The sequence below is a fragment of the Spermophilus citellus genome (genome assembly GCF_964194105.1).
Source record: "Spermophilus citellus genome assembly, chromosome: 3".
NCBI lineage: Eukaryota > Metazoa > Chordata > Mammalia > Rodentia > Sciuridae > Spermophilus > Spermophilus citellus.
This window is the reverse complement of record NC_138184.1, coordinates 73,648,254-73,675,286: the sequence shown is the minus strand read 5'-3', so window position 1 is coordinate 73,675,286 and position 27,033 is coordinate 73,648,254. Positions and strand designations below refer to the sequence as shown.

Genomic DNA, 27,033 nt, shown 5'->3' with positions numbered 1-27,033 from the left:
ATTTGCCTTCCAGGCGAAGGCCTACAATACGATGACCATACAGTGAGAAATAAAGCCTAGTGGTTCATTTTCATAATATAGTGTTCAGCCTTAATTGGATCTAATTGTAGCCCTTCCCTTTTGCCCGCCCTAATTCTTTAATTAGCCTATCAAGTAGATTGTAACCCCGAACTCTTCCAATCAGAGTTAAGGGCAGCGCTTTGATAGGTTAGCCATTTAAACCAGTGGGATTGCACAACTCCTAGGGAGCCCACCACAAGGAAGGCATCTCCATGGGAACTTTATTCATTCCACAAGTCATGGTTTGTAGGAAAGAAGTTACGGACTCCTCTTGTGGAGCACGGACTCTGCACTGCCAGGGTCATTCTCTGCGTCGTCTTTGGGTCTGGGAACAGGCTGGAACTTGAGTAGGACAGGCGGGGTGAAGATGGAAGCCTTCACAGCAGGGGATGGAATCTCATCACTGTTGAGAGAGCCACTACAGGCTGAGGTCCTGCATGGGAGACATCCAACACATGCCCATGAGGTATGACACCAGCACACAGGACTGCCAAAGGTACACGTGACAATATCCTAAGCTGCAGGATGGCTCCCGATACTACTTTGAGAATGTTGGTTGCAGCAATGTTTGTGACTTTAAAGAACCAATCTAAATGTCCAGGAGAGAACAGCTAATTGAATCATGGTATAGCCAGGCTGTGAAGTTTTCTGACCTGTTTAAAGGAATGAAGGAGATAGCCAACAAATAAAAACATCCCAATTGTTTATTAATGGAAAAAAAAAGTTGAAAAGTACACACAATATGACCCTACTTGGGTTAAAAATTAACTAGTGTGTTGGAACCACCATTTGACCCAGCTATCCTACTCCTCAGTTTATACCCATAGGACTTAAAAACAGCATACTACAGTGACACAGCCACACCAATGTTTATAGTAGCACAATTCACAATAGCTAAATTGTGGAACCAACCTAGATGTCCTTCAATAGATGAATGGATAAAGAAATTCTGGTGTATATATATACAAGGGAATATTACTCAGCATTAAAAGAGAATAAAATCATGGCACTTGCAGGTAAATAATGGTGTTGGAGAATATCATGCTAAGTGAAGTAAGCCAAACCCAAACCCAAATGCCAAATGTTTTCCCTGATATGTGGATGCTGATCCATAATGGGGGTGGGGGGAAGCATGGGCGGAATGGAGGAACTTTGGATAGGGCAAAGGGGAAGGAGAGGAAGGGAGGTGGCATGAGGGTGGGAAAGATGGTGGAATGAGATGGACATCATTACCCTAAGTACATGTATTCTCATACAAATGGTGTGACTCTATTTTGTGTACAACCAGAGAAATAAAAAATTGTGCTCTCTGTATGTGTACTATGAATTGAAATACATTCTTCTGTCATGTATAACAAATGAGAAAAAAATAAATTTAAAAGAATTAACTAGTTTACTTGTGTGTGTAGACACAAAATGTTTGGAATGGCACATAAAAAAAACTTCTTAGAGGTGGTATCTTATATGTATTTTCTGTGTGAACTTTTCTCCATGGAATATGTTCTGGCTTTTATTTTTTTTCCATTTTATTGATTGATTGATTGATTGTACCAGGGATTGAACCGAGGGGTACTTAACCATTGAGCCACATTCCCAGCCCTTTTATGTGTTTTATTTAGAGACACGGTCTGCTGAGTTGCCTAGGGCCTCACTTAATTGATGAGGCTGGCTTTGAACTCATGATCCTCCTACCTGGTTCCCAAGCCACTGGGATTAAAGGTGTGTGCCATTGCACCCAGCTTTTTATACTTATTGTTTTAGGTACTAGGAATTAAATTCAGGGCCTTCCACATGCTAGGCAAGCACTCTACCACTGAGCTACACCTTTACCCCTTAAATTTTAAAAAACCAATTAAAAATAACCCATATTTTGGTGATGACACCATAGTATCATAACTCACTCAGAAAGTAAGATGTACCAAGAGCCTAGAAGACAGCCACATCTGTGCAATATTTCCACACACAAAAACAGTTGAGTAAATGATGTTCTGATGTTTTATTCATACTATGGAGTATTTTGCATTATTATTGGTGAACCTAAAGATATTTTTAATGTTGTGGGAAGAAACTAATATGCTAATATTGTCTACAGAACTGCCTAACAGAAGACTCCCAATCTCAGTTATACAGAAAACGATAACATGTGCACATACACACATGTCCATGAAAATAAGCCTTGACTAAAACAGAAATATAATGGTTGTTATTTCTGGAGTTAGGAATAGGAGGGGATCTGGTGAGTCTTTTCTGTATGGGTTTCATATTGTCTGCAAGTAAACCTATTGCCTTTAGATTCTAAAAACAGATAGCTTTCTTATTAATTTCCATACCCTTTCCCTTGTAATTACATTTTAGGGGGTTCATCTGAAATTCAGAAACAGCTTGGTATATAACAACTTTAATGCCAGCCCTGAATACACTAGTGGAAAACTAGAAGTTAGTCTTGTATCTCCCAGTGGAATTAAATAGTGAAGGTACTACATACACTGGATGGCTATTGCCCCAATCAATGATGCTTATGTTTAAAACAGTCCAGAAGGGGCTGGAGTTGTGGCTCAGTGGTATAGCACCTGCCTGGGATGTGTGAGGCCCTGGGTTCGATCCTCAGCACTGCATATAAATAAATAAAAGATCCATTTACAACTAAAAGTAATAATAAAACGGTCCAGAAGCATTCAACTGCCAGGATTGTAACATATTAAGTGACAGAGGCAAGATTTTTTTTTAAATGAATCACATATAGATAAAACTATGCCTAGAAAAGACTAGAAAAGATGATCATAGTCCTGCTCTGTGACTTCACTCTGAAGACCTAATGATGGTCAGTGCTTCATTTTGAAATTTTGTTTTGTAACATTGCAAAAAACCCTTCTGTCACCCAGCAGTCACCTTCACATCCTTCCCCCAACTTGTCTATTTCTTCCATTTAACTATAATTCATGAATATACAGAAAAATGTTTAATCATATTTATAATTTTAACAGCTATATAACATTCCATAGTTATATAAATACATATTTGAGCTATTTCCATATGTCCTCTTTTTAACTGATGTTGACATAAATATTTTTAAACAAATGGCTTTTTTCTTTTCTATTTTATTTCCCTGGAAGAAGTTTCCAGGATTGAAAATATTGGGTGAAAGAGTTCAGGAATTTCTGTTTTCTGATTATGTTTTGAAAAGACTTTCTTTCAAGAGAACTAAGCCTAGCCAGGTACAGGGGCACACACCTGTAATTCCAGCTACTGGCAAGTTTGAGGCCAGTATGGACAACTTAATGAGACCCTGTCTCAAAAAAATAAAAAGGGCTGGGGGTATAGCTCAGTGGTAGAGTGCACCTGGGTTCAATCCCCAGTACTACCCAAAAAAATTGTATTTATAAATATTGGGCTGTCTCCCCAGCCCCCCTACCCATAATGGGGATTGAACCCAGAGGGGCTTAACCATTGAGCCACATCCCTTGTCCCCCCTTTTTTTAAAAATTTGAGACAGGGTCTTGATAAGTTCTCAAGGTGGTTTTGAACTTGGGAGCCTCTTGTCTCAGCCTCCCAAATTGCTGGGATTGCAGGCATGTGCCACCGCACCCAGCAACAACCCAATATTTAGAAATGGGCAAAGAATCTTAATAAACACTTCTCCAAAGATATACAAATAACCAATAAGTACAGGAAAATGCCTCAACAACATTAGTCATCAGGGAGATGCAAATCAAACCCACAGTGAGAAACACTTCACCTCATACCCATTGAGATGGTTGTATTAAAAAAGACAATTAAGTTGTGTTGCATATATATAGTAGGCATCTATAGTCCCAGCTACTTTAGAGGCTAACTTGGGAGGACTGCTTGAGCCCAGGAGTTCAAGACCAGCCTGGGCAACATAGGGAGACTCCATCTTTAAGAAAGAAAGAAAGAAAGAAAATGTAACAATAAATATTGGGCAAGAGGTGAGAAATTGGAAACTTCATACATTGCTAGTGGGATTATAAAATGAGGCAGCCACTATGGAAAAAGTTTAGTTGGCCCAGCAATCCCACTCCTAGGAGTATACCCCCAAAAACTGAAAACTATGCCCTCATGAAAATTTGTACACAAATGTTTGTAACATCATTGTTTCCAGCAGTCAAAAATGTTAAAAAGTCTAATTCCTATCAACTGATGAATGGCTCAATAATAATACAATGGAACATTATTCAATCATCAAAAGAAAGTATTAACATTGCTACAACAGTCACACCATGAAAACATTATACTGAGTGGAAGCACCCAGATACAAAAGGCCATATATATGATTCCATTGATATGAAATATTCAGATCTACACAGAAGTAGATTAGTACTTGCTTATAGCTGGTAGGTAGAGAACTGGGGGTGGCATCTTAGGAGTGCTGTAATTTCCCCTGCAACATGAACATGAATATTCATATACAAGTGTCTGCTGAGTCCCTGTTTTCCATTCTTTGAGATATATACATAAATATTTAGAAGTGGAATTGCTGGGTCACATGGGAACTCTGTTTAACATTTTGAAGAACTGCTGAACTGATTTTCACAGTAGTTACACTGTTTTACATTATCACCAACCACATGTGGGTTCCAATTTCTCCACATCCTCTCAATACTTGCTAATGTTTTGGGTTTTTATTTTGCTTTTAAATTATAGCCATTCTAGTCTATGTAATATGTTATCTTGTGCGGTTTGTTTCATTTTTATTTAGTCTCAGGAATTGAACCCAGAGGTGCTCAACCACTAAGACACATCCTTAGACCTTTTTATTTTGAGACAGTATCTCACTAGGATGCTTACAGTCTAAGTTGATGAGGTTGGCTTTGAACTTGCAATCCTCCCGCCTCAGCCTCCCAAGTTGCTGAGATTACAGGCATGTGCCATTGCATTGGCATTTTGTGGTTTTGAATTGCATTTTCCTAATAACTAATGTTATTGAATATCTTTTCCTGTCTATTGGTCATGTATCTTCTTTTGTATATCTTCTTTGGAATATCTAATCAAATCTTGTGCCCATCTTCAATTGGTTTGCTTTCTTTTGCAGGGGTTGCTTTTTCATTGTTGAAATGATTTGCAAATACTATCTCCCATTGTATTTGTGTTTTATTTTGTGCAAGTTTGTGTGTTACAGGGAAACGAATGTAGAGGCACTCTACCACTGAGTTACATCCCCAGCCCTTTTTAAATTTTATTTTGAAACGGGCTCACTAAATTGCTAATATGAGCCTTGAACTTGCAATCCTCTTGTGACTTGCTGGTATTATAGGTGTGCACCATGGTGTCCAGCATGGATCATCTTTTCACATTCTCTTTCTGAGCTACATCTCCAGCCCTTTTTAACTTGAGTCAGGGTCTCATTAAGTTGTTTAGAGCCTTGCTTAGTTGCTGGGGCCAGCTTTGAACTTGTGATCCTTCTGTCTCAGCCTGAGTCATAGGGATCACAGATGTGCACCACCACACGAGCTTTTCTTTTTTTCTTTTTAAGATGGAGTCTTGCTATGCTATTCAGGTGGCCTTAAGTGATTCTCCTGCCTTACCTTTCCAAGTAGCTGGGATTACAGGCATGTATTACCATTTGGTGCTGGGGACTGAACCCAAGGCCTCACCCATGCTAGGCAGGCACTCCATTCCAGCCCCTCACTCTCTTCTTTCGTAGCTGAGGAAAATGTTTTAAAATTGATGGTGATGCTTACACAACTATAAAATACAAAAACCCTTTTAATTAAACAATAATTGTGGCTTGTATTGTATGCTATGTGTGTTATCTGAGAAAAGGGGTTAAAAAGAGACTGGAGAAGCGGGCACAGTGGGTCACACCTGTAATCCCAGTGCTCAGGAGCCTGAGGCAAGAGGATTACGAGTTCAAAGACAGCCTCAGCAACTGTGAGGTACCAAGCAACTCAGTGAGATCCTGTCTCTAAATAAAATACAAAGTAGGGTTGGGGATGTGGCTCAGTGGTCAAGTGCCCCTGAGTTCAATCCTTAGTACCCAAAATAAAAGGGACTTGGGGTGGGTGGGGGGTGGGCTAGGGTTGTGGCTCAGTGGTAGAGCGCTTACCTAGCATGTGTGAGGCACTGGATTCAATTCTTAGCATTGCATATAAATAAATGAATAAAATTAAGGTCCATCGACATCTAAAAAAAATATTAAAAAATAAATAAGGGACCAGGCCTCGGGTGTGGTGGCACACCCCTGTAATCCCTGCTACTGGGGAGGCTAAGGTAGGAGAATCACAAGTTCAAAGCCAGCCTCAGCAAATTAGTCTTAAAATAAAAAATAAAAGGGGCTGGGGATGTGGCTCAGTTCAATCCGCAAAATTCAATCCCCGGTATCCTCCCCCACAAAAAAAGAACTAAGCTTATGTGGTAATATTTTCATAGCTAAAACGAGTTTCTTTCTAAAACCTTGTTTATACAGTCTTCTCTTCACTTTTTTTTTTTATTATTATTATTTAAACTGGTGATTGAACTCAGGGGTAAATTCACTGAGCAACATCAACATCCCCAGTCCTTTTTCTATTTCTTATATTATTTTCAGATAGGGTCACCCTAAGTTGCTGAGGTTCTTGCTAAGTTACTGAGGTTGGCCTCAAACTTGCAATCCTCCTGCCTCAGTCTTCCCAGTTGCTGGGATTTCAGGGGTATGCCAACATACCCAGCTACTTTGGGCTTTTTTTTTTTTTTTTTGTAGTTGGACACAATACCTTTATTTTATTTATTTATTTTCATGTGGTGCTGAGGATCAAACGAGCACTCTACCACTGAGCCACAACCTCAGCCCCTACTTTGGGCTTTTCAATAAACACTCACCCCAGCAATCTCTGCATTTATATTTTTCATTACAAAAGCAGCCAAAAGCACTTTTAAAGATTTACTTATTATTTGGGGTTCTCTAAGGTAAACTCTCTGTGAGAAACTATGTGATTTTCTTACATATAAATCACAGGATTTTGGGGGCTGGGGATGTGGCTCAAGCGGTAGCGTGCTTGCCTGGCATGCGTGCGGCCCGGGTTCGATTCTCAGCACCACATACAAACAAAGATGTTGTGTCCGCCGATAACTAAAAAATAAATATTAAATAAATAAATAAATCACAGGATTTGGGATGTAGTTCTGTGATCCAGTGCTTGCGTAGCATCCATGAGTCCCTGAGTTTGACCCCCAGCAGCACCAGCACCAGCACCACCACCACTACATATCCATGGAAACTGGGTGCAGTGTCACATTCTTACAGACCCAGCTACTTAAGTGGGTGAGGTGGAAGGATTGCTTGAGCCCAGAAATTTAAGGCCAGTCGGGCAACAAAGCACATATTTTTAAAAGTGGCTGGGTGCAGTGGCGTACACTTGTAATCCCATTGGCTTGGGAGGCTGAAACAGGAGACAACAAGGCACTAAGCAACTCAATGAGACCCTGCCTCCAAATAAAATACAAAATAGGTCTGGGGATGTGGCTCAGTGGTTGAATACCCCTGAGTTGAATCCCTAGTACCAAAAAAAAAAAAAAAAAAAAAAAAAAAAAAGTCATCTGAACTCATTCATTGCTAGTAAGAATGCAAAATGGTCCATTTGCTTTGGAAGGCAGTTTGGTAGTCTCTTGCAAAACTAAACACACTCTTAGTACATGATCTAGCAATCATGCTCCTTGATATTTATTCAAATTGAAAATTATGTTCACATAAAAACTTGCACTCGGATATTTATAGCAAATTGCCAAAAATTATATGCAACCAAAATGTCTTTAAGGAAACAGGTAAATAAAATGTGATACACCCAGGCAAAGGAGAATTTTTCAGAGATAAAGCAACAATGAGAAGTAATCACATGATGAAAAGACATGGAAAATGTTCAAGGCCCATTGCACACACACACACACCCCAAAAGACATGGGAAACTTAAATGCATATTATCAAGCATAAGATGCCAATCAGAAAATGCTCTGTTACTGTATGACACCAACTATATAATGTTCTAGAAAAGGCAAAACTAGGGAGACAGTAAAAAGATCAGTGGTTTTCAGGAGTGGGGGAGAGGAAGGAATGAATAGGCTGAGCACAAAGAATTTTCTGGACAGTGAAACTGCTCTACATGATACCATAGTGAAGGATTCATGTCATTAATATTTTGTCTAAACTCATAGAAAGCGCAACAGCAAAAGTGAACTCTAATGTAAACTAGAAGGTCTGAGTATTAATGATGTGTCAATGTAGGTTCATCAAATGCAACAAATGTACCTCTCTGGTATAGTATGTGGATAGTGGGGAAGACTGTGCATTTGTGGAGGTAAGAATCTCTGTACTTATTGGTTAATTTTGCTGTGAGCCGAAAACAGGTCTAAAAACTAAAAGCTAGTGTTTGTTTGTTTGTTTTTTAAGTCACACAATGAAGCAGTCAGTCTAAATTACACTGAGGGCTGGATATGTTGGCTCCTGCCTGTAATTCCATCAACTTGGGAAGCTGAGGCAGAAGAATTCCAAGGTTAAGGCCAGTCTTAACAACTTAGCAAGGCCTAAGCAACCTAGTAAGACTCCGTCTCAAAATAAAAAATATACAGGGCTAGGGATGTTGCTCAGTGGTTAAGTACCCTGGGTTCAATCCCAGTACCAACAACAATAATTATAATAATAAATTACACATGGGCTGGGGTTGTGGCTCAATGGCAGAGTGCTTACCTCACACATGTGAGGCACTGCGTTAAATCCTTAGCACCACATAAAAATAAACAAACAATGGGCTGGGCTTGTGACTCAGTGGTAGAATGCTTGCCTTGCATGTGTGAGGCAATGGGTTTGATTCTCAGCACCATATATAAATAAATAAATTAAATAAAGGTCCATCAAAAACTAAAAAATATATTTTTAAATAAATAAATAAACAGGGGCTGGGATTGTGGCTCAGTGTTAGAGCGCTCGCCTAGCCTAGCACATGCAGGGCGCTGGGTTTGATCCTCAGTACCACATAAAAATAAAAAAATAAAGGTATTGTGTCCAACTACAATTAAAAAAACAAAAATATTAAAAAATAAATAAATACATAAAATGTATTGTGTCCATGTATAATAAAAAAAATAATAATAGGGCTGGGGTTGTGGCTCAGTGGTAGAGCGCTTGCCTAACATGTGTGAGGCCCTGGGTTCAATTCTCAGCACCACATAAAAATAAAATAAAGGTATATTGATGACTAAAATAATAATAATAATAATAATAATAATAAATTACACTTGGGAAATACTTAACATTGCAAGTATAAAAAGCTGGTGATTTTAAAAACCTACATTCAGTGAACCTGTGCTTTGCAAAACACATATATAGAGCATGGGAGGAATAGACAAATCTATACAGGGCAGAGGGGTGGGAGGGGAAGGGAGGCGGCAAGGGGTTAGCAATGGTTGTGGAATGTGATGGACATCATTATCCAAAGTACATGTATGAAGACATGAATTGGTGGGAATATACTTTATATACAAACAGAGATATGAAAAATTGTATGTGTCTATATGTATAATAAGAATTGTGATGCATTACATTGTCATGTATTTAAAAAATAAAAGCAATTTTTAAAAACCCACATATATAACAATCATAGGGCTGCCTCGTTTGGCAGCATCATTCCTTTTCTGTTGGGACTTCAGGTGGTTTGTAACTAATTTCTCAAAATTACAAAAACTAGGAAGGGATCATGACTTTTCTGGCAGCTCTTATTACATTTAGAGTCATCCCCAGAAATGGAAATCATAAGTAAGATTTATTTGGCCAGGCACAGTGGCACATGCGTGAAATCCCAGCTACAGGGGAGGGTGAACAGGAGGACTGCAAGTTTGAGGCCAGTCTTGGCAACTGAACAAGACCTTGACTCAAAAAAAAAGGGCTGGAGATATAGTTCAGTGGTAACACTCCCCTAGGTTCAATCCCCATTAACACCCCCCATACATACACTCTATCTATCTATCTATCTATCTATCTATCTATCTATATGATTTTTTGCATAATAATACAATGTCTGTCAGAGGCGAAGGGTGGATATACTGGGGCTGGGGCACAGCTAGAATTTATCTGGCCCAGAGAGGCACAGAGACCTGCTTACCAGGGGAAGCCAGGGCAGTGAAGCTTATGCGCACTGTTTCCAGCCAAGTATGAGAAATGGAAGCCTCCGGGATTGAGAACCAAGGGGGTCAGATCAACCATGTGGCTGAAAAACAGGGCAGAGATGGGATTTCAGGCCTGGACCCCTCCCCAGCCTCAACGTGCTGATCTGTGACACAGGCTTGAGAGTCTCATACAGAGTCTAGACTCCTCTGGGAAATGAGGACAATAATCACTGAAGACCATGGTGAGAATTAAGTGGAAAAAACAAACAAACAAACAAAAAACAACCAAGTTTGGTTCCCCAAATGCCTCCCACAAATGCTCCTTTTTCATTTCCCTAAGCCCAAAGTAAATTCCCTCCACCTCTTTGGGTTTGAGGACAAGCCATTCCAGTTTAATTTCACTTCAGACCTTGAAATGTTCAATTTCTCCATCTGCAGAAAACAAAGGAAATCTCAGGACAACTGAAGGGATCTCAGCATGCAGAAAAACAATCCTTATCAAATAACTAGAACTATGTGACTTTCATTCATTCAGCAGATATATCAATACCCACCTTGACTTGGCAATTTAGGGATACAAGGAAGAGTATGGGGAGGGACTGGCAGCTGACTGAGGAGATCCTAATTCAGCTTAGGGGATTTAAAGGGCTGCCTGGAGGAGGAAGGACCTGAAGTGAGATACACAGGATAAACTGGAGCCTGGAATTCAGGCAACATGGGGACAACACTCATGTGAAGAGGTAGTATGAGGTTAAAGATGTGGGAGAGGCCTATGGTTTTCCACCTGTCCTTTGGGAACCCCAGGATCCTGCGAAGGGCAGCTGGGGTTGCCTTGCTCACCTGAGGTCAAGAAGGTGGAGCTCTGTGCCTTTGACCTCCACCAGGACCCCTCAACCAGAGCAGCCCCCTTTTATCTGCTTCATCCACTACTGTTCTACCCAAGACCTTGACTGCAAAGAGGGTTCTGCAGATATCTGAGAGCCATGGCTATGGGCCTGGGAGAGCAGTAGATTGTTCTGAGCAGGGGGACAGAGACTGCCCCTCCCAGGACAGCCTGGAGTGGTGGACACTCCCACTGACCGACTTGCTGGGCAGCGGAGAGAAAGGGCCAAAGACCCTGGGCATAGTATATACAGGGGGTGATGGGGCCAGTACAGAGGCCATGGTGGTAGCAGGTGGTGGCAGCGGGGTTGGTGGCAGGCATGGGGAGGTTGACCGGTCCCGTAAGAGGATGGGTTCTGGTTTCTTCAGTTTGGGCTTCCTTTTCCTCTTCTTGGCATCTGTGACAAAAGGTGCCAATGAGTACCTACCCCAAGGCCAGACCAGGGTAGAGTAGAGGCCAAAAACAATGGTGCAGGGTCTTCACACCATTCCCCCAGCAAGGAAGAGAAAGTACCAGGGACAATACCTAGGGCCACCATGACAGGCAATAATATGCACCATCTGACTAACCCCACACCCTCATGGAGAATGAGTACATGGTCTTTATCTTATAGGTGAAATCAGAGCCTATGTTTGATAAAGCCCAGGCAGGATCCACAACTGGGTTGTCTGACTTCAAGGGCAGAATTTCATGAGAAGTAATGCCAGAGAGGTGGGCTTGGCCTGTACAGGTGAGCCTGCCATCCACCCCCCAAGCATTGTGGAAAGCTGTCTGCCAACACCTGCGGGAGTATCTAGACCCCATTTTGAGCCCATACCAACACCCAGTCCCTGGGTCTGGGATGTAAAAGAAGAGTGCTTCCTTCACGTGGAGGAGATTGAGGAAATCTTAGAGATGGGCTCAGGGAAGGCATCTTTGAGGGACAGGATCCTGGGCCAGCCTCCTTTCCTCTCTTTTAGGTTTTCCTAGTGCATTCAACTAATCTGGCTACTTCTACTGTTTAAAGTTGGAGATGACCAAGAAAGTAGGTGTTTACAAGAGGCTCATATACCCCATCATATAGCCCATTACAGGTCTATGCCTGTAATACCAGCATTTTGGGAAGCTGGGATAGCAGGATTACAGATTGAAGGCCAGTCTTAGCAATTTAACAAGACTCGTCTCAAAATTAAAAATAAATAAATGAAAAGGGCTAGGGATGTAGATCAGTGGTACAATGCCACTGGATTCAATCCTAGTAACACACACACACACACACACATGCGCACACACACAAATACACACACACATACACACCTACGGGGGAAAAAATCTCATTTGCTGTCATAATAACTACCACCCAGCAATGGCCTAGAGGCTAAGAGCCTATGCTCCAGACCAACTAGAGTCAAGTACAAAATCAGGCTCAGCTACTACCTACATGACCTTGCACATATCATACATGTCAGCTAACTTCCTTAAGTATCTATTTCCTCTTCTATAAAACAAAGAAAAAGGACATTGAGGTTACTTGGGGAGGGGGCTATACGTGTTATTGGTCTATTAAATGAATCAGTGATATGGAAGACTCACATGTAGCACCACACAGAAGTGGAAATCTCCAAGTGAGCCTTGTCTCCTGATGTGATGCTGAAGGAAGTTGCCTCACTCTAGGGTAGCAGATCTCCAAATACACCAAGTAACTCAACTTGAATCTAGTCAAGGCTTTAGCCTATTCAAGGAATAAAGGCATGCTGGGCACAGTGGCACATGTCTATAATCCCAGTCACTCAGGAGGCTGAGAGAGGAGAATCACAAGTTGGACTAGCCTCAGCAACTTAGTGAGACCCTGTCTCAAAATAAAAAGTAAAAAGGGGCTGGGGATGCAGCTCAGAGGTAAAGCACCCCTGAGTTAGATCTCCAGTACCAAAAAGAAAGAACAGAAGGTGAGTCACCAGAGGATGTCACAGTTCAAATCAATGACATGGAGGAAAGAAAAGTGGAACCATCTCCCCTTAAAGGGGATTTCAGCTAAACTGGTCATGGATCCTCATTTGCCTAAGGCAAGCCCAGTTTATCCCTGCCATCCTTGCGTGATCACAAATGTACCAATATGGACTCAAATTGTATAGTCATCCAGTGAAAAAGGAAGGTAAGGGCTGGGGTTGTGGCTCAGCAGTAGAGCCCTGGCTTAGCACATGCAGGGCGCTGGGTTCAATCCTCAGCACCACATAAAAATAAAATATTGTGTCCAACTACAACTAAAAAATCAAATCAAATAAAAATTTTTAAAAAAGAAGATAAAAGACTCAATGCCTGATCACTTCTTGCCATTTTAGCTAAGATCAAGTGTAGAGGCCTAATGCCTGAAAATAATGTGTGGACCTCAATGGATCCTGACATGACAGACTGAGTGTATCACCAGGAAGATATGACTATATTTCAGCAAATATTGTGGGACTGCTGTGAGTTATGTCAGAAAATATCTTAAAAAAAAAAAACTAATATGCATGGACTGGTAATATAGCTCTGGGGTAGAACACTTGCCTAGCATGCATGACCCCTGGGTTCAATCCCCAGTACTGCAAACAATTAAAAAAAAAAAAGTAATATAATAAAATAAAAAATAAAGATGCATACAGCTGAAGGGTACAGATCATTGATAGGTGCTTAGCACGAGCAAGGCCAGGGGTTCAATCTCTAACATAAATAAATTTAAAAATTAAATAAATAAAATTGAAATGCATTCTACAGTATTCAAGAGGTTCAATGACAATAACTGAGATTTCATTTAAAATATTCCAGGAAAAGGCAAGGGGTGCAGGACTGGGGGTATAGCTCAGTTGGCAGAGTGCTTGTCTTGCATGCAGAAGGCCCTCGGTTCAATTCCCAGCACCATTAAAAAAAAAAAAAAAAAAAAAAAAAAAAGGCAACGGGTGCAGAAAGTAAAAGTATCATGTCAAGATGGGGACAGTAGGTGAGGCTAGTGACAGATACTAAGATGTTTACTGATGTCTCTAGTTTCATGTATATTTACTTTCTTTTTCCTTTTGGGGGTCGGGGCAGGGAACACTGGTGATTGAACCCAGAGGTTCTTTCCACTGAGCTACATCTCCAGCCCTTTATATTATTTTGAGATAGGATCTCATTAAGTTACTCAGGTTGGTCCTGACTTTATGATCCTCCTGCCTCAGCCTCCCAAGTCACTGGGATTACAAGGAGGCCCCACCATGGCCTGGCTATATTTACTTTCATAAGAGTAACCACTTCCAGACACAGGGTCAGAGAAAAGTGGGTCCTGTATCAGATTTGATGGGTCAGACACTGCCGGCTACCCTTCACTCAACACTCCAAAAACACACTTCAGAGGCTCTTAGGCTAAGGAATGTGAGATAATTCGTTCAGGATCACAGCCAGGAAGAAGCAGAGCTGGTGAGTTGCCTAACTAACTAATCTAACTAGAAGCAGTGTTTCTCTCCCTGGATGGGGCCTGTACCACCCGCCTGCTCTCTTCCTGCTCTGGATAAAACCTGGTCCAAAAAAGGCAAACACAACAAGAGTGGGGATGGGCACCTCAAGTGGACCTGAGCTGGTCACCTAATTCTCCAGCATTGCTGAGGATGTAATGGGCATATGGAGATGTCTTGGGCTCAGATTCCCAGAGTTCAGCCTGGGCAGAGATTGGGCCTCACCCTGGGAGTACAGGTGCACTCGATGGATGCTCCTTTTCAACTGCTCCAGGCGCTGGTGCATCTCTAGGGTGCCCATGCTGTTACACTGGTTCAGTTCTCCCTGGACAGCACAGATGAATTTCGCCTACAACAGCGGGATAGGCAGGGGAGGAGGATACCAAGGAGTCATCTGCCCATTCCTCTCTAAAAGCTAGGTAGTCTTGATTTCTGGAAGACCCTCATAGCAACCCCAACTAAGCCCAACAGTGCCCTCCCAAACCCGTGGTACCCCACAAAGTCCCACCCTCCTCGGAGCTCCACCCTAAGGGGGAGCAGGCCAGGGTGGTCACCTCTCCCACCCTCCTGGTCCCCACCTCCTGCAGCCCGCACCCAGATAAAGGAAAGGAGCCCGCGCTGCTCGCATTCGGTCTGCTTGCCCTTGCGCACGACCCTCTCCGCCAGGGCTGGATTGCGGTCAAGAGTGCGGAAGAGGCGGCGCAGAGAGCGCTCTGTGTAGGTTGCTGCCTGTCTCTCAAAGTCCTCCTCCGAAATGAGCTGGCAAAAGGTCACACTCTGGGGAAATTCACTGTCAAACTCATCCAGGACCTCCATCCTAAACCGGCTGCTGGTGGTGGAGCCGAACTGCCTGGGAACTTAGCGGTCGTTGGGGCCAGGGCGGCCGGATACCCAAACCGCCCAGAGGCAAGGTGAGAGGACCCCTCCCTAGGACTAGGGCTGAGATCACCAAAGGCAGAGGGGTCCCCTACAGGTCGCACCCACTCTCCCCTCCAGCTGCAGTGCAAGTTCCCTGTTCCCTCTCTGACAGCCGCAGCCCCCTCCCCTGACCCACCCCCAATAAATCAGCGGGGAGGCAAGGGGAGGGGCCAAATCCCCTGTGACTGTCACACGTGACAATGCCCAACCCTCTGGGCATGCGCTGTCACATCTTCCACGTGGCCAAGGTAGCTGCGTGGTTAATAGTCCCATTCTGGGAGCTATCAGTCCTTTGATCTCCACTTGGTCCCTGCCCACCCAGAGGACATGGGCATCTCCCTAAATCTTGCCACTTTTTTAAGGCCCCAAACCCCTCTCCCAGCTTCCAGTCCCTGTGCTTCTTCACTTGGACAAGTACCCTGCCTGCTTCGCCTTCACAAAGGCAATGCCCATAGGATTTCACTCTGCCCCTGACTCCTCCAGCTTTGGATTTTTCATCCTATTCCTTTCCTGCCCTACTCTCCAGCATCACACACACACACACCTCCCGGATCTTACCCTCTTCAGGATCACTTCTTTGCTCTATCATTCTAGTTGCCTGCATTCTGGCCCCTTCTCAGTGTCTTTCCTCCTGACCCTCTGATGTATTTCCAAAGACCCTTTCTTCACCTTACAGTCTTTAACAGTTCTTGATGCTGTTCAAGAACCCAGAATTGACTTAACCCAAAACTTTGTCTCAGGCTCAACCTCCCTTGAATTCCAAACCCATATCCAAATGTCTGCTAGGGACAATTCTTGGGCATCTCACATGGAACACATCCAGATTGGCAAGTAACTTCTTTCCCCTGAAACCTGCCTTTCTCCTCCCTCCCTTATCTGGGCAGTAGTTGACCTCACCATCCATTCCAGCCACTAAAGAGAGGTAGTGCCCTCCGGAAAACCCTTCCATCAGCCCTGAGATTCAATGGAGTATATCTGAGAATTCAAAACAGATTTGTCTCCTAACAGCCAAACCATCAGCCCTCTAATTCCAGCTCTCTCCAGCATAGGAGGCAGTAGGCATTTCCTCCAGCTTGTAGGTCAGAGAGCAAGATGGAGACAATCAAGGAGGAACAGGGTCTATTTTGTGCATCTTGCCTAATGGTTCAGGCAGAAACTCAGTCAGATATACCTGAATTCGAGTCTCTTTCCTGCTTCTTGCCCCCATGTGACTTACAAAATGAATCTTTATTTTTAAATATATGCCTATTTTCAAACAGGACAAGCACCCTTTGAAGTTCAAAAAGACCTTTGATTTCTCCTACCACATTATGCTAATAACCATGCTTCACACTTTGTTTTCGCTTGTTTGTTCATTTCTGGTGCTAGAGATAAAAACTAGAGCCTTGTGCACGCAAGGCACTATCACTGAGCTACATCCTTTTCCCTGTTAGTGTTTTTAAAAAACATACTGGGCCCCTCCTCTGTGCCAGATATTACCAAGAAAGATTTCACAAATGAAAACAACATATGGTCTCTGACTTCATAGGCTCCCAGGCCCCTATTAGGGACTTCAGCCACTGGAGAAAAATTGTGATCCAAAGGCACTGCTAGAAGCATATTCCAGGGAAGGTTTTCCCAAGGAGATAATGCTAGCCCTGAGTTCAAAAACCTTCCTCCAGCAAGAGCAGGAGATAGCTTTTTCAGCAGTAGGTATAGACTCTGCACATGAATGAGGGGTGGCCACTTCCAGCAATGGCCCCTGCAAGCTAGAAGGGAGAATGGGCCTGAGTCAGGTGACCACGAGATCAAGAAACCCCAAGGGGTCAGGACTAGGAGTCAGAGAAGCATTTGTCATTTCTCCTCATTCCCACCATGGATGCCAGGGCTTTTACTCCCCAGGGCAGGATTAAAGGCAGTGTTCTAATATTCTCTGCTGGGAGTAGGTTACTCCCAAAAGTCCATCTGGAGACCTGAGCCTCCTTTCTAGGAGACAGGCTTGTATTAAAGGGCACATTGTGTCAGGTAGAGGTGGCCCTGCAAGCACACTTAGAATAAGGCTCCTTGGAAGTTTAACTTCAGGTCCCCTATTCCAGCTGGGAAGGCAGACATGCCAGACACCTCACAGCCCCTTCTGCAGGATCAGGGAATATTTCCCTATAAAAGAACAAGCTGGCACTGTTGATGGGCCTCACCAGCACGTTTCTTTATCCCAAGTCCACCCATCTAAGATTGTCCCACTCCTGCTGATGCTCTGGTGTGAAGGCTTTCTCCTAGAAGGCCTATCTCACCCTCATTCCCAAACCCCACCCAAAAGAACATTTCTTTCTGAGCCTCATCCTCTTCAAACATTCAGGGAAGGCTAGGTCCCTTTTACCCCAACATGTCCATGGTTGATCTGGGTCTAAGCCAGGCATGCAAAGGATTTCTATTTCTCCACAAGCTCCTGGAGTCCCAAACTTACCTGGGGAGGCAAAGTGGAAAGATCTTCAACCAAGAGCCTTTCTGAATCTGAAGGCTCTTTGCACTTGTCCAGCATGATCAGGATGGACAGCTTGAGGGATGATCCCAAGGACCCACCCACCAGATCATCTCTTTGATGGATGGTTCAGTCCAATTCTAAACCCATGCTTAATTAGTCCAAACACTTACCCTTTGGGTACCTCAGCTTTCTCAATTGAGAAGTTGAGTAAGGCAGCAAACACTCTTCTCCCCAAGTGCTATGAGCAGTGGGCAGACCTGACCGATGCCCTTTCATCATTGCACTGCTTCCCAGTGGCCCATAGTAGTGCAACAGGGAAAGAGTGTCGGGTAGGCCTGGCTTTCTTAGTGGTGGTAATGGGTGAGATCTGAAACCTGAAATGCAGGCCCATTTGGGTGGGGCTCTCTGCCTGGGGGAAGTGTGCCCTCTGACCCTAGAGGCCCAGGCCTGCCTAGACTCTCAAGTTTCCATGGAGAAGGGAGCAAACTGGGCAGGGGGGAGGGGAGGGCCTGCAGGACTAAGGAATCTGTCTGGAGGAAAAGGAAAGAAGAGGTTGTGGGTAAGGGGCATTCCCAGTTCTGGTCCCAAATGCTTTGACAATATCATTGCACTGCTTCTCAGAGCACAGTAGTGCAACCTCGTCAGAGCACCTGCAACCAGCAGGAGGGTCCCATAGTCCTCAATACATGCAGGGTGGGAATTTCAACCACAGATGGGTGGATGAGGCCAGAACCCTTATCTAGGACAAGGGGAGAAGAGGATCTCATCAGTGTTGTCTCTCTCGAGGTCTTCAGAACCCCGGGGAACCCCAGCCTTCCCCAGCATGCTTTAGGTTGTGGAGGAGACAACCCAGCCCTGGAACAAGAGCTTATGGGACAAACCTCAGAGGGGGCACACACACAAAGGAGAGGGGCCCGCTCTCAGCCGCAGTCCAAGCCTACTAGCCCTTGGAGCAGGGTGAGTACAGTCCGATGACCCTGCACCCTGCCTTGGCCTGCGACTCCAAGAAGGGCGACCCCATTCCGGGACGATGCGCCCTTGCGGCTCTGGACCTCATCCTGGGCCTCTTGCCCCCAGCATGGGTTCCATATTCTGTCCTAAAAGATTCTTATGCCCTGAGGGTCAGAACGGAGCAGAAGAATGGGGGGCTTCCCGCCCTTTTGGAGTTCCCTGACCAGAGAGGGCGCCAGGAGTCCTGATAGGGCCCCTCCACAAGTCAGGCCAGACAGAGCCGTTCCCCGTCACCCCACCCCCCACCCCCAGACCCATCTACTCACGCGGACAGATACCCCTTCCTCTCAGGGGGAAGGCAAGTCGCAGATTAGTGGAAGTGGGTCCTGGTCGTCGTTCGCCTCCGTAGTCCCCACCCCAACGACCCCGCACCTCGTGGCGCCCTCTCTCTCGCCGGCTCCATCTTTAACCCGCTGACAGTCGGAGGGGCCGGACCCCGGCCCCTTAGCATAGCACCGCGTTCATTGGCTGGCGCCGGCGCAGGGCTTTGCCTCCCGCACACCTATTGGCTGCTATCGGAGCGATTTCAAAATAGCCTCCGGGCTCGGATTGGTCTGGCGCCGCCCGAGTCTCAGGCTCCGTGGTTTTAACAAGGAGTTCTACAAACACTTTTTCCCCATTCATAACTTATCAAAAGGAACTTTGCCCGCCTTTTTTCAGCTCCAATCTCTGCATGGTGGGAGGCGCCCGCCGCGCGGCTGAGCTCACCCGGGAGGAAATTGCGGCCACTGGGGAAGTGTCTGAACCTTTTCCCAAGTCTGCGGGTTAAGTGGGATCATAGGCTGTTTCATATTGTGTGCTGAGATTGCTCTCTGTACCTCTTGGATGGTATAAATCATTCGGCCGTGTTGGGGTTTCCAGAGGTTGCGCTTTCTGCCCAACCTCAGAGCATCACCGGAATGAGGCTTGCCTAAAACCTCCGCGGTAGAGATGGACCGGTCTTGAGGCTCATGGAGCCGTGCAGATCTTAGAGGTATGAGGAAGGGGATTTCTGAGATTGCAATCCATTTTGTGGCCAGGCAGATGAGCGGGTAAGGGTATATATTGCCCAGCCTTAGCACAACTCCAGTGTGTGTTGCGGGTGGGGGGAGTGTGCTTATGTGACCGTGCATCTGTGCCCTCTCCCGTTTTATTCCCATTCCAATGGCTGACAGCAAACTTTTTTTTGATGCAGAATTGGGTTTGAATCTTTATGAATCTCGTTTCTTTTCGTAAAATTGAGACAATAATTCAACCTGCTTCATAGAATTGTTGCCAGGAACAACCTGGCACTTAGTAGGTATCCAAAGTTATATCTGCTGCTACTTCTTTTGTTTTTTTTTTTTAATATTTATTATTTTATATATATATATATATATATATATATATATATATATATATATATATATTTTGTTATCGGCGGACACAACATTTTTGTTTTGTATGTGGTGCTGAGGATCGAATCCGGGCCGCACGCATGCCAAGCGAGCGCGCTACCGCGTGAGCCACATCCCCAGCCCCAACTACTTCATTTTTTGTCTTGTCCTTCATTTTGCCTGGAGCCATCTTATCTGTTCTCACTGCTTCAGCTTTGGTGGCCCAGGGATTCTTACCTTCTGTGCACTATTGGATTCTAACATTCCTCATCTCAGTGTTTGTGTATGTATGTACATTGACCACTTTGGTTTTTCCAGGGTATAGTCCACACTATTAAGTGTTCCATCCACATTCCCTTGCCCTTGTCTCTACAGAAAGAATACTCATTACCAGCACCTGGGGCTCTATATCTGGACTTTATTCTGGCTGCCAGAACCCCTTACCCAATGTACAGGCCAAGTGAGAAGTGCTGCAGGTTATTGCCCCCATCATTAGCTGAAGGCTGCCCCCATTGGCAGCCTTCAGCTAATGAGGGAAGATACTTTGGTGGGTGAAGACCCCAGCTTCCAAGGTTGGGTAATTTTGATGATATTCTCAGTGGGACCGAGTTCCAGCTGCACACAGGGATAACTTGCTTCATAGTGCATCCTACATTGACTGTTTTCCCTTCCCCTCTCCCAGCCCCACTCCTTTGACCCAGAGTTTTCTGGCTCACCTCCATTTACCTTTACTTCCATTCAGTCCTCTCAGGTCTGGAGAGTGATGGGAGAGGATTGTAGACTTATATATAACACTCAAGAAGTTTGGCAGTGAAGGGGCCAGGAAGTGTCTCATGGAGAAGAAACAGAGTAATCAATCCAGAGCAAACACATGACCCCCCTCCCCTTAGGATTCAATTGATTAAAGCTTTTCTCCCATTCCATCCTTTGAATATGTGGTCCTGATGGAGCTACACCCTTTTTTAAACTTTTTATTTTGAGATAGGGTCTAAATAGCTCAGGCTGTCCTCAAACTTGAGATCCTTCTCATCCTCCTACCTCAGCCTCCAGAGTAGCTAGGATTATAGGCATGCATCACCATGCCTAACCCCATCCTTTAATAAAGTCAACTGACTGGGGCTGGGGTTGTGGCTCAGGGGTAAAGCATTCGCTTGACACGTGTGAGGCCCTGGGTTCGATCCTCAGCACCACATAAAAATAAATAAAATAAAGGTATTGTGTCCAACTACAACTAAAAAATAAACATTAAAAAAAAAAAGTCAACTGACTTCACAAATACAAGGTGCTTTCCCCACACTATTCCAAATCCCAAGTAGTTGCCACCCCAGCCTCTCCTTGGGTTTTTGTTTGTTGTTGGTTTTTGTTGTTGTTTTCTCTCTTTCAGGGAAGCAGTACCCTCTATCAACAGCAGCTCCCTGAAGCTCCTACTGTCCTATGCAGCAACAACCTGGCTGTTACCAAGTCCTGGAAACCTGTCATCCCAACCATCACCTTTAGAGGTCATTCACAGGACAGCAGGGCTAATGATTTTACTTTGTCTGCTCCTGCTTTAAATTGTAATATTCTAAATTTTGCCCAAATTATACCTCCTCTTCCAGGAAACCTCCTCAGATCTCTGCAAAAAAACTTTCTTTTTTGGCCACCTTCCCTTAAGACATCTTTTGAAACTCTGTTCTTTTTTTTTTTTTTTTTTTTAAGAGAGAGGAGAGAGAGAGAGAGAGAACTTTTTTTTTTTTAATATTTATTTTTTAGTTCTCAGCGGACACAACATCTTTGTTGGTATGTGGTGCTGAGGATCGAACCCGGGCCAAACGCATGCCAGGCGAGCGCGCTACCGCTTGAGCCACATCCCCAGCTCCAGAGAGAGAACTTTTGATATTTATTTTTCAGTTTTTGGCGGACACAACATCTTTGTTTGTATGTGGTGCTGAGGATCGAACCTGGGCCGCACGTATGCCAGGCGAGCCCGCTACCGCTTGAGCCACATCCCCAGCCCCCCCTTTTTTTTTTAAAGATGTTGAAGGACCTTTATTTTATTCATTTCTTTACAAGCAGTACTGAGAATCGAACCCAAGGTCTCACACATGCTAGGCAAGTGATCTACCACTGAGCCACAACTCCAGCCCCTGAAGCTCTGTTCTTTGAGAACTTAGAAAGTAATGGTGGGGAGTTGAGATGCTTCATGCTGGGCAGGCTGCATGCCTGTAATCCCAGCAATTTAGGAGATTGTGGCAGGAGGATCACAAGTTTGAAGCTAGCCTGGGCAACTTAGTGAGTCTCAGATTAAAAAAAAAAAAAAAAAAAAAAATTTAAAGGGCTAGTGATGTAACTCAGGGGTAGAGCACCCTTGGGTTCAATACCCAGTATCAAAACAGAGGGGAAAAAAAAAAAAAAGAAAGAAAGAATGAGGGGCTGGGGATGTGGCTCAAGCAGTAGTGCGCTCGCCTGGCATGCGTGCGGCCCGGGTTCGATCCTCAGCACCACATACCAACAAAGATGTTGTGTCCACCGAGAACTAAAAAATAAATATTAAAAATTCTCTCTCTCTCTCCTCTCTCTTAAAAAAAAAAAAAAAAAAAAAAAAAAAAGACAACGTAAAGACTGCCACAATGCAAGGAGAGTGGGGTCCTCACTTGCAAGGGATGATGGGCCTGAAGAGCTTGAGTCCTATCCCAGCTGGACTCATTCTGCCATGGAGCCTAGACAACAGGAAAGTTCTTTAAACTTAGGGACTGGAGAACGAGTAACTTGCTATCAGACCATCTAAAGGTAGATAGGGAGAGCTAATTGCTCAGGGAAGAACATCAAAAAGTTTTAGACAGCAGCAAATTGTGGTAGTAATTGAGGCTGAGGCAGGAGGATCACAAGTTCAACCATAGCTTCAGCAACTGAGAGAGACCCTGTTTCAAAAAAAAAAAAAAAAAAAAAAAAATTTAAAAAGGAATAGGGATGTTGATCAGTGGCTAAGTGCCCTGGGTTCAGTTTGGACATATTCAACAGCCAGGCTGGGCTGGTGGAAGAGATGGTGAACTGGGTCAGGGATGGCTGGCACTTCCTGATATCACCCCCACACTCACAACAAACACAATGACAGACCAACATTCTTTAATCACAAAGGCACTTGAGGACCCCTACAAACCCAAAGTCTCCACTGAGAGTGGCTGTGCAATTACCCCACCCTGCTACCCTCCATTCACCCATCCATGACTCAGAGTTCATCATGACCTGCAGAGGGCTCCACACCAGGCTTGATGAAGATGCCTTCCATGGCCTTCCATGTATTATGTGTGTTCGCACTGGGCATGCCGTGCACCTCATGTTGCCCACGGATGGGACTCCCGTACTGCTCACCAGTGACTGACAGGAACACAGAGGTACCCACGTGCTGGAAACGCACAGCAGCCTCCCGCTCCCAGTGCTGCCCAGAGCAGCGCACTGTCCACAGGTCCAGGTCATCACCCTCACCGTCTTCCCCAAAGGCACTCACCTCCTATGGGTATAGAGTGTGGGGATAATGGTCAACACACAGGATACAAAGTTCCTTGGTACTGCTTGCCTGGCAGCAACATTTGCACCCAGTTCACTGGTCCTTTGATTCTTACTCTGCACCTTCCTGAGCCTCAGTTTCCACAGTTACAAAGTGGGACAGCAGGATATCCTCCCAGAACTTCCTCCCCTACACATATATACCCTGTTACTCTGTTTAGTGACCACGGGAGTCCATGGAGCTAAGGCTTCCTCCAAGTTCTCCCAGTCCTAACCCCTCTGAAATCCAGTCCCTCAGGCTGACAATCAAGGTCTCCATCTCCAACTTTTTCTTCCACAAACTCCCCTAAACCATCCTCAATTCCATCCCAATACCTCAAAGTTATGGTCTCCATGCCTTAGCATAAGCTCTTCCACAGGCCTGGGAAGCCCCCTCTTTTTCCCTCTGGGGAATGGAAGACTCCTAGGAGTCTTTCCAAACCCAGCCCTGAGTTTCCTATTCCCCACAGCAAAGGCTGTGTGGATGTCCCCCACCCCAGTGTTCCACTTGCCCCTAAAAGAGGACATGCATCTCTCCTTGTCTCTGCTAGGCTGGGAGATCCTGGGGTAGGACCCTGATAGTCACTTCTGTGTCCTCAGAAGGGACACTCAGTAAACATTTCTTAATTGAAATTCCCAATTCGTATAAGCTGAGGTTCAAAGCTGGTGATAAGGAAAGCTTGGAACCCAAGGCTCTGTCCCCAGCCCTTCACACACATGCCAGGGTGTCAGGGAGGGGGATTACCTGGTTATTGGATAGCGGCGACAAGAAGTGGTGAGTGTGCAAGTTTTTGCCGGTGAGCACGTGCGTGAGCCGCACAGTCTGGCCACAGCGTACCGGGATCCCACGCGGGCACCCGCCCTCCGAGCCGCCACGGATCCTCCAGTAGCTATTGGCGTCGTCAGATGCCTCCACACCGGTCACGGATTGTTGGCCGCTGCCTGAGGAGTGACATCCCATCCAATCCCAGGGTGCTTATCAATCGCAGAACTATCGACCCTTGGAACCATAATTTGCCCCATGACTCCAACTCTGGGACCCCAACGGCTCACCCCTAACTCCCAGCTCTGGCTCCTGCCTGATCCTCCAAGTCCTTTGACCTGCAGTTTCCTGTTGATTTCCCCGCCCCCCAAATCCAAACGACCCTCTCAAAGTCCCAGTCCTAGACTCTCGAGGGCCCCCAACGCCTCTAGACCCCCAGCCAGCTCGTTCCCTGATGGCCCATTGACCCCTACGACCAACTCGTCCCCAAACCCTTAACTCTGAGCCTCTGCCTCCTGGCGCTTCCCAAGTCGTTGGTCCCACGCACCGGATCCGTATTTGATGTCCTGTGAGTGCAGTCGCACCCTGTGGTGCGTGTTGAGCAGCTTCAGCACCGACCCGCAGGTCACTAGTCCCTCGCTGGTCTTGGAAGTGCCACCGTCCGGCACCAAGAGCGCCAGCAGCAGCCCCAGAAGCGCCGGTCCGGCAGCCCTCAAGCGGCCCGCGCTCCACATCTCGCCCTAGCCGGGCTCCAGCCGCTCGGGACGACAAGCCGCTTCCGTTCCCGCCTCAGGCCAATCCGGCTCTGACAGCGCCCGCTCGCGCCAGCCAATCGTCATCCCGCGCGGCGCTCCGCCCGTACTGCCATTGGGTAGGCTTAAAAGAGACCCAACCCTAGATTTCCAGAGATGTCGCTGGGAGGGAGCCGGAGACACGAGGAGGGCTTTGATTGGTCCACGCTTCCGAGGGCTCACCAATGAACGTCAAGGGACGGGCGGCTGCGGCCAAGTGGTAAAAGTGCACAGGGTTGCACAGGTGAGTGCGCTCGCGGAATCCTGCGGTCACTGAGCTCCTGAACACCATTCTGAGGGTCCTAAGACCCTACCGATATACGTATAGAAAGCACCTTGATCTTGCGCCTCTGGGACCTCAATTATGTGTCTCTTCCCTCGGACTTTGCAACTGCAGCTTCAGGATCTTAAAGTTGTTGGGTCACTAGATTTTTGTGGTCATAAAGTGAACAGATCCCTGAACCCGGGAATTAATTCCCCAGCCATTCGGTTATGGGCCCCCTCTCTGACTCTGAGTCACCTCAGTCCCCGAATCTTGGGTCTTCTGAATTTCCCACTCAACCATTTGATTCCTTACATGACAAAACTCGGAGTTACTGCGTCATACAGCAGCACAGGACAGCAGGGAGCTGTGGAGTTGAGGATAATGGCAAAATTTCAATAAAAAGTCCCAAATATGTCTAAAGAAACCACAACACAGGGAGAAAGGAATTTGGGAAGCAAGCCTGGGTGACTATGTGTCCCAGGTCTTCTTGATATGAAGTGAAAATGTTCTTTTGGGTTTCAGTTATGCTGCCTTTTCAGAGGATTTTCAGTTCAGTCTTCAAGGGAGGAAAACGTATGCCACTGTTTACTTATTCATCCATGGAACTTTCTTACATTGATTTTGATTCCAAACCCTAAGCTGGGGGTCATAGAGGAACTGGCTCTGGGCTACATTACCCAAGAAGCTGACTGAGCCATCATGCACTTGGGGCACTAGCAAAGCAGAAATTAAAGTTCATATTTAATAGTTAATAGTTCATATTTAATAGTTAATGAGTTCATCCAGAATTTTGAATTCAGAAAAAAAAAAAAAACAGAATAAAGTCCTTTGTGGCGGGTGGAATACTGGGGATTGAACCCAGAGGCATTTTACCAGGGCTACATCCTCAGTCTTCTTTCTTTTTTTTAATTTAGACAGGGTCTTGCTAAATTACTAAATTCCCAAGGCTGGACCGTAGGGAATCCTCCTACCACAGTCTCCCAGGTCGCTGGGATTATAAGCATAGCTGGCAAGCCCTTCTGAATGAAAGTAACAGCTGGGTAAAGTGATGCATACTTTCAATCCTGGCAACTCAGGGAGGCTGAAGGGGCCTCCCCCTTCACAAGTTCAAAGACAGCCTCAGCAACTTAGTGAAACCCTATCTCAAAATAAAAAATAGAAAGGGCTGAGGATATGGCTCAGTGGTAAAGCACCCTGCGTTCAATCCCCAGTACCCCCCCCCCAAAAAAAAAAAAGACAGCAGCATGTGATTTTAGGGTGTTTGTTTGTCAGTTTATTTTCTTTGATGCTGGGGATTGAACTCAGGATGACCTTGCCCATGCTAGGCAAACACATTATATTCCCTGAAAACAATTAAGATTTTCAATGTTTAATATTATGTTTATTTTAAATTATATATCAAATAAGGCACCTTGATATTTTTAGAATTTAGAATGTCTAAATGGCTTAAGAAGGTCTACCCT

At 45.1% G+C, this 27,033-nt stretch overlaps 2 protein-coding genes across 2 annotated transcripts; both read right to left on the bottom strand.

Moving 5' to 3' along the window:
* Positions 1 to 318: 318 nt before the first annotated feature.
* Positions 319 to 15,443, bottom strand: LOC308643354 (uncharacterized protein; the record flags this gene model as incomplete). The annotated part of the gene is made up of 6 exons (XM_081283242.1): positions 15,076 to 15,443; positions 14,707 to 14,830; positions 11,233 to 11,432; positions 10,514 to 10,584; positions 10,149 to 10,253; positions 319 to 493 (listed from the first exon to the last, which is right to left on the bottom strand). Exons 1-6 carry the CDS (start codon positions 15,295 to 15,297, stop codon positions 319 to 321), a joined length of 897 nt encoding a protein of 298 aa, XP_081139368.1. The 5' UTR covers positions 15,298 to 15,443.
* A 7,407-nt stretch (positions 15,444 to 22,850) lies between these two features.
* On the bottom strand, positions 22,851 to 25,301 carry SDF2L1 (stromal cell derived factor 2 like 1). Its single transcript, XM_081288164.1, has 3 exons — positions 25,062 to 25,301; positions 24,497 to 24,693; positions 22,851 to 23,716 (listed from the first exon to the last, which is right to left on the bottom strand). Exons 1-3 carry the CDS (start codon positions 25,246 to 25,248, stop codon positions 23,435 to 23,437), a joined length of 666 nt encoding a protein of 221 aa, XP_081144290.1. The 5' UTR covers positions 25,249 to 25,301; the 3' UTR covers positions 22,851 to 23,434.
* Positions 25,302 to 27,033: the final 1,732 nt, after the last annotated feature.

Coding starts and splice junctions, on each gene's coding strand:
- SDF2L1 (XM_081288164.1), bottom strand. CDS start 25,248: ATGTGGAGCGCGGGCCGCTTGAGGGCTGCCGGACCGGCGCTTCTGGGG. Junction 24,694..25,061: donor GGACATCAAATACGGATCCG/GTGCGTGGGACC, acceptor GTCACTCCTCAG/GCAGCGGCCAACAATCCGTG. Junction 23,717..24,496: donor CGCCGCTATCCAATAACCAG/GTAATCCCCCTC, acceptor CTATACCCATAG/GAGGTGAGTGCCTTTGGGGA.